Source organism: Nycticebus coucang, chromosome 14 (assembly GCF_027406575.1).
Source record: "Nycticebus coucang isolate mNycCou1 chromosome 14, mNycCou1.pri, whole genome shotgun sequence".
Taxonomy (NCBI): Eukaryota; Metazoa; Chordata; class Mammalia; order Primates; family Lorisidae; genus Nycticebus; species Nycticebus coucang.
Window position 1 is genome coordinate 53,768,386 of NC_069793.1, and position 14,704 is coordinate 53,783,089.

Below are 14,704 nucleotides of genomic sequence, written 5' to 3' on the forward strand. Positions count from 1 at the left end.
AAAAGTAATTGTTTCCTTTTAAAAAAAAAACTAACCTCAAGAGAGTGTCTTTTCTAGTTCTTAAAAATAAAGTTCAAGTGAAATTGATTTAATAGCAATAATAGTAGTAATAAGGTGTAGCCAAAGACCCAAAGATGCTGAAATTGTGTTAGAAACCTTCAAAGTCACACCACATCCTTCTATCATCAGATTTAAAGGTCCTAGGAAAAATCATGCAACTTTCCCGAAAATTTTCTTAAGGATTAGGCGCTTTCAACACTAAGAGCTGTTTTGACTTGTCAAACCTAAGTTCCGGTCTTTGAAAACCCTGCTCTTTATTGAACACTTTCTTTAAAAGTCATGCATGCTAAAACACACATACACTTTTTTGCTCTTGATTACACACAACGGTATGTTCAAAATGGAGATGGGGACATTTCTGTTAAGTATATGGAAACATGACTCCATTTTTGTATAGCTAAAATGTCGCAAAAGATGGAACACAGTCCCTACCCTTTAAAATATTACCTGAGAAGTATAAATAGCCCGACTTGCGGCTTTGAAAATCTTAACCCTATTTCCTATGGTGGATCTTACATAAAATGAAAATACAAAGCTGACAAGGCTCAACGTGCTCTTTTAAAAAACAACGAATAAAAAGCAGCAGCTAGCAATTTAAAATCCACCAAATGCCCGCGCTCTGCAGACACTTCTTCCAAAGAAGTCTGTCATATTCTGGGTATTCCTCGGTGACCGCTGGCCAGAGACTCCAGTAGGGAAAACTGCTTCTTGTGTGAGGTACAAACACGGACACTAAATCCCTTCCTTTCATCCCTTTCTCATTCACTCTGCAGGGGGTGGATCAATAAGGAGCTGAATGAAGCTTCTTTTTCGTTCGGGGCGCGAGTCTGCCCCTCAATCCTTATGTACCGGTTCCCTCACGCTGCCGAAGCCAACCAAGAACCGGACACAGGCAGTGATTCCCGGTGCTGCGGCGGGGGGCGCCAGGCCTCAACCCAACAGGCCAGTCCCAGGGTGGCCAGGCGCGCGACCGGCAGTCACCGCTCCGCCGGGCGCCAGGAAAACCAATGCTCTGACACGCCGCGGGTGGGCGTCGGATAAAGTAGGAAGAGGGATCGTTTTCTTCCCAAATTCCTGGTGAGAAAACGAGGTAGAGGGAAGAGAGGCCTGTATAACTCCAGCGCGGAGTACGGAGTCAGGGAACAAAGAGCCTGTGGAGGAGATGAAGCAGCCACAACAACGCAGACTCAGAGGGGCTCTCCGACTTTACGCAAGCGGCCCGCGGCCTGACAGCGCTTGGCTCCCCTTACGCCACCGGCTTGGCCTCAGAGCCTTCGCGAATATGGCTTTGCGCACTGCGGCGGGGCTGCGCTGCAACCGAGCTTGGCCCTGTGGCTCCTCCCCGTCGCCCTGAGCGGATTGGTGGCGGATGGCAGCCAGGATGCTGATTGGGCGGCCAAGGAGCCATTCGGGGCGGCTCTGGTGAGTTCGGCTGCCCTAGAGTGATAAGTTCGGCTTCAGACACGCCTTAGCGCCAGCAGCGAGTCGGAGCTCTATGGAGGTGGCAGCGGTTACCGGGTGGTGGCTGCAGCAGCGACTCCTTTGAGCTGAGAGTTTCAAGCCGTTCCCGACTCCTTCCTCCCCCTTCCCTCCCCCTTTTTTGTTTTCCGTTCCCCTTTCCCTTCCCTTCCCCGTCCCCGACGACCGGATCCTGAGGAGGCAGCTGCGGTGGCAGCTGCTGAGTTCTCGGTGAAGGTGAGTGGAGACGCCGCCGCCGCCGCCGCGCAGAGCGCTCTAAAATGGCCGCCGTTCCTGGCCGCTTCTTCTCGAGCGGTACAAAATGGCGGCCGCAGGCGAAGCCGGGTGGGGCGACCCTTTTTAGCGTTTCCTCTGCACTTAGGCACCTGGTTGGTCTTGGCCTTTGTTCTCCCTTCCGGTAGCTCACGGAGTAGAAGAACTGCGGCCTTGGCCCGGCCGCCGTCCGGTCATGGCCGGGTGGCCGCCCTCCGCGGGGCCGCGGCCGTGGCGGACCGAGGCGCGGGTGTGCCCGAACGGCGAAGGAGCGTAGCGGGGGCCGCGCGCGCGGCGGCGGCGGGAGGGACGCGGGCCGGCGGGGGGGGCCCGGCCGTTGGCGCGGGACCAGCGAAGCGCAGGAGCCCCGGAGCCCGGCCTCCCTGCGAGGAGGAGGTGTGTGGGGCCCGGCGGCGGCGCGGCTGCGCTTGGCGGGGGAGGGCGGGGAGAGCGGACGCTTCTGCCCCTTTTGTCGGCCGCCGTCAGGTCCGGGGGGATTTATGGGTGGGAGGGGGCCGCCCGGAGGCGGCGGTGGGCAGAGGCCGCCTTCCTGCTGGAGAACAAAGAGCCGGGCGCTGGGCCGGCGGGGGCGGCCTCTGCTGCGCCTCCCCGCCGAGGGACCCGCGGCCTCGTGGGGCGGCTGTCGGGAGCGCTTCCCAGCCGGAGCCCGGGTGGGAACAATCCGACGCTCTTTTGTTCCCGGGAAAGGAAAATCGGGGCGGCGGTTCCTGCTGCCATGTTGTGGCCCTGGTCCTGCTGCTGGTGCCAGCCCTGCGCACCCGTGCCCCGTCCTGCCCGTCTCCGCCAGTTTCTGGAGAGCGGTTGAGAGGAGGGGCGGTGGGGAAGACCACTGAGCCGTCTGTCCTCGGGGGTACCTGATGAGTCCCCGGTCATCGTCGAGGCAGTAAAAATTACGGCAGATTTTCCACATAATACTGCCGTGTAGACAGAGTTAGATTTTTCTATTATTGATCTCAGCGCTCAGTTTTAAAGGCGGTGGAGTGTTGCTTTTTTAGAAGATTTGTTCTTAGAAGTCTGAGATGGGCCCGCCTTTCTGTGAAGGCTTGCATCCTTGAACACCAGGTGGCTAAACAAAATGAAATCTTACCGTCTGTGTTTTGAGGACATTCTTGTTTTATCTCATGAGATAGATCTGCAATGCAGTGAAAGTTCAATCCGCTGCAGCACCAGGATCTGATCTAAATTGTAATTGAATGAAGGTTTATAGATTTGTAGTGAGCAGTGTCTAATTTTGGTGCTCTTTCTCATTCTAGGTTTTTGAATTTCTTCCATACCCTCCCCTCCCCACCCCATCCATTAATATTATTCTTTTGAAGATTCTTCGTTGTCAAGCCGCCAAAGTGGAGAGTGCGATTGCAGAAGGGGGTGCTTCTCGTTTCAGGTATCTGAAAATCTAATTTGGGGAATCTTTTTGAAAAGGCTACTCCTAAAATTCAAGAGTCATCACACCAAATCTTAATGGGCTGAGGTTTTGATTTTTAAAGTTCTTAAATTTTCACTGGCAGTTTTAATAATTGCCACCTGACAAACAAATGTAATCACTTGTTTGGCTTTCCTCTGGCCTAAGAGCAGTCTCCATCTGTGGTGTTGTATTTAAAATACACAATAAACTTTTTTTCTTTTTGAGTGAGGCTTAATTGGTGTGTAGTAACAGCAAATGTTCTTTTAAATTTAAATAGTGCTTCTTCGGGCGGAGGAGGAAGTAGGGGTGCACCTCAGCACTATCCCAAGACTGCTGGCAACAGGTAGGGTAAGAGTGTAAAAACTATGTGCTTTGTGGATGGTAGATTTAAAAGTTTTTCCCACTCACAACATACAGTTACGGCAATAGATATCAGGAATCATAGTCTTATGGGGCATGGTTTCTGCTAGATATCCTATCAACTCTTGGTTATTCCTTAGCCATATCATCTAATGTGAGTTACCCTCAAGTTGCTATCTTTTTCCCTCTTTGGGTTATTTTTACTGATGTTATTTCTGAAATCAGCCATTAGTAAAGTGGCGCGTATAAAGTGTTGATTCTTAAGATGTGGTTCCTGGACTCACAGTATTGGCCTCAACTGGGAATGTTTACTAGAAATGCAAATTTTCAGGCCCCACCCCAAACCTACTAAAGCAGAAACTGGGGGTGGGCCCAACCGTCTGTTTTAGCAAGCCTTTCAGGTGATTCTAATGCACACTACTATTTATAATCAGCGAGTTCCTGGGGAAAACCCCAGGGCAAAACGCTCAGAAATGGATTCCTGCACGAAGCACTAGACGAGATGACAACTCCGCAGCAAACAACTCCGCAAATGAAAAAGAACGACATGATGCAATCTTCAGGAAAGTAAGAGGGTAAGTCAAGGGCTGTTTTACTAAAAAGGAGGGAAGAATTATAGACTGGCTGTATTTCTCTGGTCTTAGAATTACTTTAAACTCGAGAGCTACATACATACCAGGATTTGGGGCTTTACATTTGCCTTTAGCTATTGAGTTACAATCTACAAGCCCCTCATGCTGGAACTACCTTTGATCTGATATTTAACGCAGTGAAGCATGGATATAGTGGTCTGACACACTGAGCTTTGAAAGAGAGAAAGGTTTCTTGTCAAAATGGCTTAGTAGCCTCAATCTGGAGCAAGTGTGTATCAATAATAGGTTTATTTCAACATCCTGTTAGTTAGCTGAGTAAGACATATATTGATAATAAAGGTAGCAAGTAGAAGAAAAATTAACATAATTTGAGAGCTGTTTTTCAACTCAATTTGTGTGTTATCTAACACTTAAAATGTGATTTCTTTTCCCTAGCATACTAAATAAGCTTACTCCTGAAAAGTTTGACAAGCTATGCCTTGAGCTCCTCAATGTGGGTGTAGAGTCTAAACTCATCCTTAAAGGGGTCATACTGCTGGTAAGTTCTAAATGTTTGCCTGTCTGAAAGAGGGGACAAACATAGTGTTTTGTTTTGTTTTTTAAAACTTCCATTATTGCTTAAAACTTTTGAGATGTGAGCTAGATACTTAAATGTATGTGTGTGTGTGTACATGGAGTACTGATTGTGATAAAAACAACTATTAACTCTCAATAGCATCAGATTTAAGAGGTGAATTTTAGGTTCCTGATATACTTGAAGAGTTAAGCGAGTCCTGTTAGCAAAATGTTCTCCTTTTGTACAGAACACCGCATTTTGGTCTTAGAAAGGAATGAATGATGTGATAGTTCATAAAAGATTCTAGTGTCTTTTTTAAAGTTTTGGTATCCAAGATGTTTTCTCACACCTGAGGGAAGGGATATTGACTAGATGAGCTCTGTATAGCCGGACATTTTTGGTATTTTGTAACAGCTAACATTAAGTGGTTATATTTTTCCAGTCTGTGTGCAAAAAGCATTTATCTCCTGCTTTATCTAAATTACTTTACATAGTAAACGTTACAAGAGAGGGGGATTTTTTGTTTGTTTTGCTTTTTGAGACAGAGTCTCACCTTGTCACCCTCAGTAGAGTGCCGTAGCGTCACAGCTCACAGCAACCTCCAATGCCTGGGCTTAGGCGATTCTCTTGCCTCAGCTTCCAGAGTAGCTAGGACTACAGGCGCCTGCCACAATGCCCAGCTAAAGATAGGTGTTTTTACCTTTAAAGTTTAGATAAGGTACAGAGAATTTGTCAAGAAATGTGTCATGAAATTTAAGATCCTTAAATTAAGACTATAAGAAAGTAGTAATAAAGGGTTTTTTGAAAATATTTCCATATTCAGTTTAAACAGTGACATTTTTCTGTAGATTGTGGACAAAGCCCTAGAAGAGCCAAAGTATAGCTCATTGTATGCTCAGCTATGTCTGCGATTGGCAGAAGATGCACCAAACTTTGATGGCCCAGCAGCAGAGGGTCAACCAGGACAGAAACAAAGCACAGTAAGTGGTAGTTTATATTTGCTCATTTTATTTTATTTTATTTTACTTACTTTTTTTTTTTTTTTAAGAGACAGTGTCACTTTGTTGCCCTAATTAAAGTGCCATGGCGTCACAGCTCACAGTAACCTCCGGCTCTTGGGCTTAGGCAATTCTCTTGCCTCAGCCTCCCAAGTAGCTGGAACTACAAGCACCCACCACAACCCCTGGCTACCTTTTTATTGCAGTTTGGCTGGGGCTGAGTTCAAAGCCACCACCCTCAGATACGGGGCCGGTGCCCTACTCACTGAGCCACAGGCGCCACCCTGCTCATTTTATTAATTTTTGTACCTTTACTGTATTATTTGCTATTTTAAAGCTGAAAGATAAGAATAAAACTTAATAAATGTCTTTTGTTTGCAAACAGACATTCAGACGCCTCCTAATTTCCAAATTACAAGATGAATTTGAAAACCGAACCAGAAATGTTGATGGTAAGACTTTATATTTTATAGTAAGTAGTACTATATATTTTCAGCTTACTTCTGAATGTTGACTTTTTTTTTAATAATTTAAAAAATTTCTGTTAGAGATTAATTTGGAACACAGCACATTTTATAATAGTGTATTTTTCTTTTTTTTGGCCAGGGCTGGGTTTGAACGCGCCACCTCCAGCATATGAGGCCGGCGCCTACTCCTTTGAGCCACAGGCACCGCCCCTGAATGTTGACTTTAATTTTTGGTTTTGTTGTTTTTTGTTTTCTTTTTTTTTTCTTCAGTCTATGATAAGCGTGAAAATCCCCTCCTCCCCGAGGAGGAGGAACAGAGAGCCATTGCTAAGATCAAGATGTTGGGGAACATCAAATTCATTGGAGAACTTGGCAAGCTTGATCTTATTCATGAATCTATCCTTCATAAGTGCATCAAAACAGTGAGTATGAGTATGTATTTGGGTTTAAATGAATGTAATCAGTGAGGGAAATGATTTCAGTTGTCTAAGTGGGTGTTGGCCAATATTCGGTGATTACCTGTGTCAAAATTGCAAAATTGGGAGGGATTTTTTTTTAGTGAAGATCAGTAGAAAGCACTATACTAGATGCTGTATGGGAACTATGATAAAGAAAAGGGTACTACAGGGCGGCACCTGTGGCTCAGTGAGTAGGGCGCAGACCCCATATACCAAGGGTGGCGAGTTCAAACCCTGCCCCGACCAAACTACAAGAACAATAAAAAAAGAAACGATACTACATCTAAACCAGAGTAACCATAAAGGTTTATTAGCATGTGGCATTTTTGTTCTTTTGGTAGCTTTTGGAAAAGAAGAAGAGAGTCCAACTTAAAGATATGGGAGAGGATTTGGAGTGCCTCTGTCAGATAATGAGGACAGTGGGGCCTAGATTAGACCATGAACGAGCCAAGGTATGTATGTTGCTGATAGAAGCAATATAAGTAGTTTTTCTTAACTTTATATAATTAAGCAACTTATTTTTGTGGCTTTATGCCGCATTGCTGAATTTAGTTATTAACCTTGGTTATGCTCTAGAAGTCTTAAAAGCCTTAAATTTATACATTTGTTTTACCTTTTCAATTAATGTATTTTTCTCTCTTGTCAGTCCTTAATGGATCAGTACTTTGCCCGAATGTGCTCCTTGATGTTAAGTAAGGAATTGCCAGCAAGGATTCGTTTCCTGCTGCAGGTAAAACTAATTTTCTTAAAATATGTTGGTAAACTGAGTTTTTTGTTTGGGGCATTAAAATAAAATTTACATTATTTTTCAATTCAAGGATACCGTAGAGTTGCGAGAACACCATTGGGTTCCTCGCAAGGCTTTTCTTGACAATGGACCAAAGACGATCAATCAAATCCGTCAAGATGCAGTCAAAGTAAGATAGTTGGGGTTTTTCTTTTTTAACGTTTTTATAGTAGCATAGGGGAACACACACACACTCCTTAATACTTATGAGACTATCTCATCTTGGGTGTGGGGCAAAATGTTTTAGTGTCCTGTATGTCATTTTTGGAAGAAATTATTTACAGAAATAATACAAATAGTCTAATATTCTAGAAGCTTTTGGTTTTCCCAGCAACTGAGTTTTAGTTTTAAGCAAAATAGCATATAGAGACAAGTGCTTGTTCATTTCTGAAGGATCTAGGAGTGTTTATTCCTGCTCCTATGGCTCAAGGGATGAGAAGTGACTTCTTTCTGGAGGGACCGTTCATGCCACCCAGGATGAAAATGGATAGGGACCCACTGGGAGGACTTGCTGATATGTTTGGACAAATGCCAGGTAATTTTGAACAAAATAGTGGTTTGGTTAAACTAAAAAAAGATCAGCTTAGATTTTTGTAATTAGTAGAGTTTTAAGAGTTGTCCATTGTATGTAATTTTAAGGTAGCGGAATTGGTACTGGTCCAGGAGTTATCCAGGATAGATTTTCACCCACCATGGGACGTCATCGTTCAAATCAACTGTTCAATGGCCATGGGGGACACATAATGCCTCCCACACAATCGCAGTTCGGAGAAATGGGAGGCAAGTTTATGAAAAGCCAGGTAAGAAAATATTTAAAACAACAGGTATTAAATTCTGCAATATATGAGATTTAATTTTCCTTTTTAAAAATGCAAATATTTTAGGGGTATATGTTTTTTCTAAACTATGTTTATATCTATAGTAGTTATTTCAAACTGAATTGCTTATCCTTAAGGTTAGTAAAGTATTAGTAAAATCACATCACTATTTGGCAGTTAGGTTACATTTTTATTCTTCTCTGTTTTCGTCTTTTACTTTCTCTGGGCAAATTCATTTAAGCTTTCCTTATGGTGGGGCTCGTCCCTTTGGTACTTGATTACCATAATTTGTGGACCCCTTTTTATCTAGACTTTCTTCTCCCTTTCTGAAATAGGGGCTAAGCCAGCTCTACCATAACCAGAGTCAGGGACTCTTATCCCAGCTGCAAGGACAGTCGAAGGATATGCCACCTCGGTTTTCTAAGAAAGGACAGCTTAATGCAGATGAGGTACATTTGCCTATGTTACTTATATACCGTAGTTTGTTGATTTGGAAATTTATTGCCCGATGATTATAAAAAGACGCGTTATTAAGAGGACTAATGCTGGAGTTCTTCATCCTTTTCTCTCTTTTCTGTACTACTGTTTCTTTCTTTGGATGTCCAGCGTCCTATGAGCGAAGATTATGAGATATGAGGGCAAATCTCTTAAAGTATTATTAGTCAGAGTAAGGAAAATTGTTGTCAAGATGTTATAGTTATCCTTACAAGTAGGGTGATGTTACCAAGACATTGTGTAAACTCTAAATCTCCTGTCTTACTTGCATATTTTAGTCATGCTGATTTTAGGAGAATTCTCATAAATGTGAGATTTTTATCAGTATTTCATGGATCAGGTTTTTAATTTTGTTGGCAGAAATTACACTGCCAACATGGAGTTGTTTGTTTCTAGAGAAACTCTTGTATTATCTCCTAGATTTCTATCATGTTGGTATAGAATTTTAGGATATTAAAATGTTACATTTAATATGTTAGCCAATTTGCATGTTCTTGATTTGGATATCTGTTTTGATTTGTTTGCAATTCCAGATTAGCCTGAGGCCTGCTCAGTCGTTCCTAATGAATAAAAATCAAGTGCCAAAGCTTCAGCCCCAGATAACTATGATTCCTCCTAGTGCACAACCACCACGCACTCAAACACCACCTCTGGGACAGGTATAGACCATACATAGTCTGACATTTTCTATTATTCTAGCATTTTTTTTTTCCCTTGTTTCTTTCAGGACAGCCACCTAGAATGAATATTGTTGCAGTACTTTTTAAAGATATGTGAAGACTTTAGTGTTTTCTTCCCTCTAATCTTACAAGCTCTTTTTTAAACAATAATAAGTATACTTGTCATGGTGCTTGTTTTTAGACACCTCAGCTTGGTCTCAAAACGAATCCACCACTTATCCAGGAAAAGCCTGCCAAGACCAGCAAAAAGCCACCGCCGTCAAAGGAAGAACTACTTAAACTCACAGTAAGTTTCAAATGCCATTTTAGTCTCTCTCTCAGAGTATATTTGGGTTAGGGAAAACACTAAATACAGTTGGATTGTGTTCTTTGCAGGAAACTGTCATGACCGAGTATCTGAATAGTGGAAATGCAAATGAGGCTGTCAATGGTGTAAGAGAAATGAGGGCTCCTAAACATTTCCTACCTGAGATGTTAAGCAAAGTAATCATCTTATCACTTGATAGAAGTGATGAAGATAAAGAAAAAGCAAGTTCTTTGATCAGTTTACTCAAACAGGAAGGGATAGCCACAAGTGACAACTTCATGCAGGTAGAACACTTTCCTGATCCTCTGAAAAGATTTCTTACCACTAAATTTGAAAACTAATAATAAACTGTCATCTATTCCTTTCAAGGCTTTCCTGAATGTATTGGACCAGTGCCCCAAACTGGAGGTTGACATCCCCTTGGTGAAATCATATTTAGCACAGTTTGCAGCTCGTGCCATCATTTCAGAGCTGGTGAGCATTTCAGAACTAGCTCAACCGCTAGAAAGTGGCACCCATTTTCCTCTCTTCTTACTTTGTCTTCAGCAATTGGCTAAATTACAAGATCGAGAATGGTTAACAGAACTTTTTCAACAAAGCAAGGTCAATATGCAGAAAATGCTTCCAGGTAAGGGAATGCTGATTTCTCCCCCACCCCACATCTAGAGATTCCTAGTACCTCGAGTATTTAAAATTGTTGAGGCTGATTACCGTGTACAGATAATGATAAATTTTACCATGGATAGATCTCAACATTATGAAAAGAGACTATGATATAACTACTTGGATTTCATTTGCTGTGTTGATTCCTTTTCTTTTACATAAATCTTACATGGCCTGGGAAATGATAAAGCTCCATACTTTAGACAGGCCACCTGAGTAAAATGAACTATTTGATGCAAAAATGGCTTTCTCTTCAGAAATTGATCAGAACAAGGACCGCATGTTGGAGATTTTGGAAGGAAAGGGACTGAGTTTCTTATTCCCACTCCTCAAATTGGAGAAGGAACTGTTGAAGCAAATAAAGTTGGATCCATCCCCTCAAACCATATATAAATGGATTAAAGATAACATCTCTCCCAAACTTCATGTAGATAAAGGATTTGTGAACATCTTAATGACTAGGTAAGATGAGTGATCCTCTACATACAGTAATATTTTGTTTATAAGTAATCAAGGACTAAGAGTAGTCTGTTTCTTAAGCCAGAAAACTTTTGAGTTCTAACAAGGCCTCTTTTCTATCCAGCTTCTTACAGTATATTTCTAGTGAAGTAAACCCACCCAGTGATGAAACAGATTCTTCCTCTGCTCCTTCCAAAGAACAGTTAGAGCAAGAAAAACAACTGCTTCTTTCTTTCAAGCCAGTAATGCAGAAATTTCTTCATGATCATGTTGATCTGCAAGTCAGTGCCCTGTATGCTCTTCAGGTGCACTGCTACAACAGCAACTTCCCAAAAGGTGAGTGCACGATGATCAAGATGGTGCCTGTGGGACAGTTCTTAAACAGTACACTAAATAATGGGGTAACATTTTGTTTTTTAGGCATGTTACTCCGCTTTTTTGTGCACTTCTATGATATGGAAATTATTGAAGAGGAAGCTTTCTTGGCTTGGAAAGAAGATATAACCCAAGAGTTTCCAGGGAAAGGCAAGGCTTTGTTCCAGGTAACTATATTACATATAGAAATTTAGTCTGCTTATTTTGGTATTACTTCAGCAGATGAGCCACCTTTTTGTTTATTTTTTACATTTTTTTTAAGCCTTTTTAAACTGAAATGTAGGTGAGATAGTCCTAGTTAGTAGTTGGTCTTTACCCATACATCATTCTGCACTTTTCGAAACTGGTTTATTGGGCGGCACCTGTGGTTCAGTGGGTAGGCGCTGGTCCCATATATTGAGGGTGGCAGGTTCGAACCCGGCCCCAGCCAAACTGCAACAAAAAATAGCTGGGCGTTGTGGCAGGCACCTGTCGTCCCAGCTACTCAGGAGGCTCGGGCAAGAGAATTGCCTAAGCAATTCTTTTTTTTTTTTTCCAAAAAAAAAATAAACTGCTTAGCAGCAACAAAAAGTAAAGATACGAAGTCTTGTTTCAATCCTGGTGGTGTGTAAGATGTTAAATTACCCAGCTACTTGTGAGACTGAGGCAAGAGAACCACCTAAGCCCAAGAGCAGGAGGTTGCTGTGAGCTGTGACGTCACTGCACTCTACCGAGGGCGACAAAATGAGACTATGTCTCTAAAAAAAAAAAAGGATGTTAAATTAGAGGTAGAGTAATGGGATTTGGGGGAGTAAAGCTGCTTACATAGATTAGGTGGATGATTGCACATGTTTGGATTTAAGCTTTTTGAAACTTCAGTAGGTGATTGCTTCTGATTTCTCACAGATTAATTTATTTATCATCAAATAGAATTATAGCCCTATGAGAAGAACAAACGCATCAGGGCATCCTAAAATCAGTGTATATTGATCATCTAGAAAATATTTTAAAAGTAGGTTTTAAGCCTGAACACAAAGATTCTGATTTAGTTGGCCTTAGTACACAATCCATAGATTGTTTTGAGTTTTCCAAGAGCTTTGGGAAACACTGGTCTGCAGCATCTTACCTTTTTACTCCTGTGATTCACAAACTAGGTTCATGAGAGTCATCTTTCCATTAATACACCTTAACCTTGTCCTTAGGGAATCTGATCTGGTAGTTCTTAGGTGGGACTGCAAATGACACATTTTAGAAACAAGCACATAGGTGCTTGGAGCTATTGTCCTAGACTTAAAATAATTCTGAAAAGTAATTAGACAAGTGTCTAAGAATGAAAACAAGGTATCTGGCCATAAACTGCTTTTATGTTACCCCAAATCCAAATAAGCAATTTTTTGTATACCTTAAATATACAAGTACACTTGCAGCATGTTCTCAGGCTGTTAAAAAATACCTATATGTGGTATAACTTAAAACTTTTGTGTTACATGGAATTCTACTTATATCCTGAATCAAAACTTGTGTTTCATCTTGTGTTAAGTACTAATTTTACCAAGTTACAAATCTAATTCACAGGTGAATCAGTGGCTAACCTGGCTAGAAACTGCTGAAGAAGAAGAATCAGAGGAAGAAGCTGACTAAAGAACCAGCCAAAGCCTTAAATTGTGCAAAACATACTGTTGCTATGATGTAACTGCATTTGACCTAACCACTGCGAAAATTCATTCCGCTGTAATGTTTTCATGATATTTAAAGCAGAAGCACGTCAGTTAGGATTTCCTTCTGCATAAGGTTTTTTTGTAGTGTAATGTCTTAATCATAGTCTACCATCAAATATTTTAGGAGTATCTTTAATGTTTAGATAGTATATTAGCAGCATGCAATAATTACATCATAAGTTCTCAAGCAGAGGCAGTCTATTGCAAGGACCTTCTTTGCTGCCAGTTATCATAGGCTGTTTTAAGTTAGAAAACTGAATAGCAACACTGAATACTGTAGAAATGCACTTTGCTCAGTAATACTTGAGTTGTTGCAATATTTGATTATCCATTTGGTTGTTACAGAAAAAATTCTTAACTGTAATTGATGGTTGTTGCCGTAATAGTATATTGCCTGTATTTCTACCTCTAGTAATGGGCTTTATGTGCTAGATTTTAATATCCTTGAGCCTGGGCAAGTGCACAAGTCTTTTTAAAAAGAAACATGGTTTACTTGCACAAAACTGATCAGTTTTGAGAGATCGTTAATGCCCTTGAAGTGGTTTTTGTGGGTGTGAAACAAATGGTGAAAATTTGAATTGGTCCCTCTTATTATAGTATTGAAATTAAGTCTACTTAATTTATCAAGTCATGTTCATGCCCTGATTTTATATACTTGTATCTATCAATAAACATTGTGATACTTGATACAATTGTGAGGCTGAGAAGACAATCCACGATTTTTGGAGAATTGTTAGCTTTTGTTTCGAGGTATGCGAAACCCATCTTACCTTGAGGATATTGAGGATATTACTTTTATTGTTTCATTTATTTGGGGACAAGAATCTCACTGCCCTGTCCAGGCTAGAGGGTGGTGGTATCAGCCGAGGTCATAACAACCTCAAATTCCTGGGTTTAGGCCAGACATGGTGGCTCACTCCTATAATTCTAACACTCTGGGAGGCCAAGGCAGATGGATTGCTTGAGCTCACGAGTTCAACAAGACTAACCTGTGCAAAAATAGAAAAACTGAGGCAGGAGAATCGCTTCAGCCCAAGTGGGGGGTTGCTGTGAACTATGACACCATAGCACTTCAGGGCAATAGCTTGAGACTCTCAAAAAAAAAATAAATAAAAATTCCTGGGTTTAAACACTTTTCTGCCTCCGCCTCCTGAGTAGCTGGGACAACAGGCATCCACCACAATGCCTGGCAAATTTTTCTATTTTTAGTATAGAGAAGGTCTCACTTTGCTCAGCCTCCCAGAGTGCTAGGATTACAGGCATGAGTCACCACTATGCCTGGCCTAATTTTGAGACTTATAAAATCATAAATTCCTTTTTCATCACTTAAGATTTAAGGTTATTCTTTAGGTGAAGTTACTGAAAATAAACCTAAACAGTGTCTATAATCAGACAAATCCCAAGTCTCATGAATTTGGAGGAGTATAACAAAAATTTTGACTTTATTTTATAAAATACAGGGCAGGGAGGCTGATCCCTAGACAAGCACAGCTATCCTGCAAACATTATTCCTAGAAGCTGTCGAATCTCCAGGAAGATTCCTGTAACCTCTCAGGAATTAATGTCTAGGTAAAATTGGCTTCTTGATTCAGCTAAAGCTCCACATGGAGGTGAATGTATGTTTAGAAAGCACTTAAAAGGGCCCCAACCCCCTTGATTAGTGGATTTCCCCCTCTGGAACATCCTGATGGGCCTGGGCCTGGGCCTTACTTAGGCTTTGTTGTCTTAGTTGGAGGCTTGAGAAAGTGCTACTGCAATCCTGGTTTAAATACCTTCA

At 41.7% G+C, this 14,704-nt stretch overlaps 1 protein-coding gene and 1 non-coding gene across 2 annotated transcripts; both read left to right on the top strand.

Annotated features, from left to right (window-relative positions):
- The first annotated feature begins 1,987 nt into the window (after nt 1-1,987).
- Nucleotides 1,988-13,614, top strand: EIF4G2 (eukaryotic translation initiation factor 4 gamma 2). Its single transcript, XM_053559882.1, has 23 exons — nt 1,988-2,041; nt 2,278-2,628; nt 3,066-3,193; nt 3,492-3,557; nt 4,009-4,149; nt 4,603-4,705; nt 5,572-5,703; nt 6,107-6,173; nt 6,459-6,610; nt 6,988-7,098; nt 7,293-7,376; nt 7,465-7,563; nt 7,827-7,968; nt 8,073-8,233; nt 8,587-8,700; nt 9,280-9,405; nt 9,608-9,712; nt 9,802-10,017; nt 10,103-10,361; nt 10,654-10,858; nt 10,980-11,191; nt 11,276-11,397; nt 12,785-13,614. Exons 1-23 carry the CDS (start codon nt 1,988-1,990, stop codon nt 12,848-12,850), a joined length of 3,216 nt encoding a protein of 1,071 aa, XP_053415857.1. The 3' UTR covers nt 12,851-13,614.
- On the top strand, nt 8,753-8,893 carry LOC128566263 (small nucleolar RNA SNORD97). Its single transcript, XR_008374540.1, has one exon. It is a non-coding gene; the product is annotated as a small nucleolar RNA SNORD97 (small nucleolar RNA).
- Nucleotides 13,615-14,704: the final 1,090 nt, after the last annotated feature.

Excerpts from the sequence above, each read along its gene's own strand:
- EIF4G2 (XM_053559882.1), top strand. The coding sequence starts at position 1,988 with ATGGCCGGGTGGCCGCCCTCCGCGGGGCCGCGGCCGTGGCGGACCGAG. Across the intron at positions 4,150-4,602 it reads ATCTTCAGGAAAGTAAGAGG|CATACTAAATAAGCTTACTC; the intron begins GTAAGTCAAGGG and ends TCTTTTCCCTAG. Across the intron at positions 11,192-11,275 it reads CAACAGCAACTTCCCAAAAG|GCATGTTACTCCGCTTTTTT; the intron begins GTGAGTGCACGA and ends TTTGTTTTTTAG.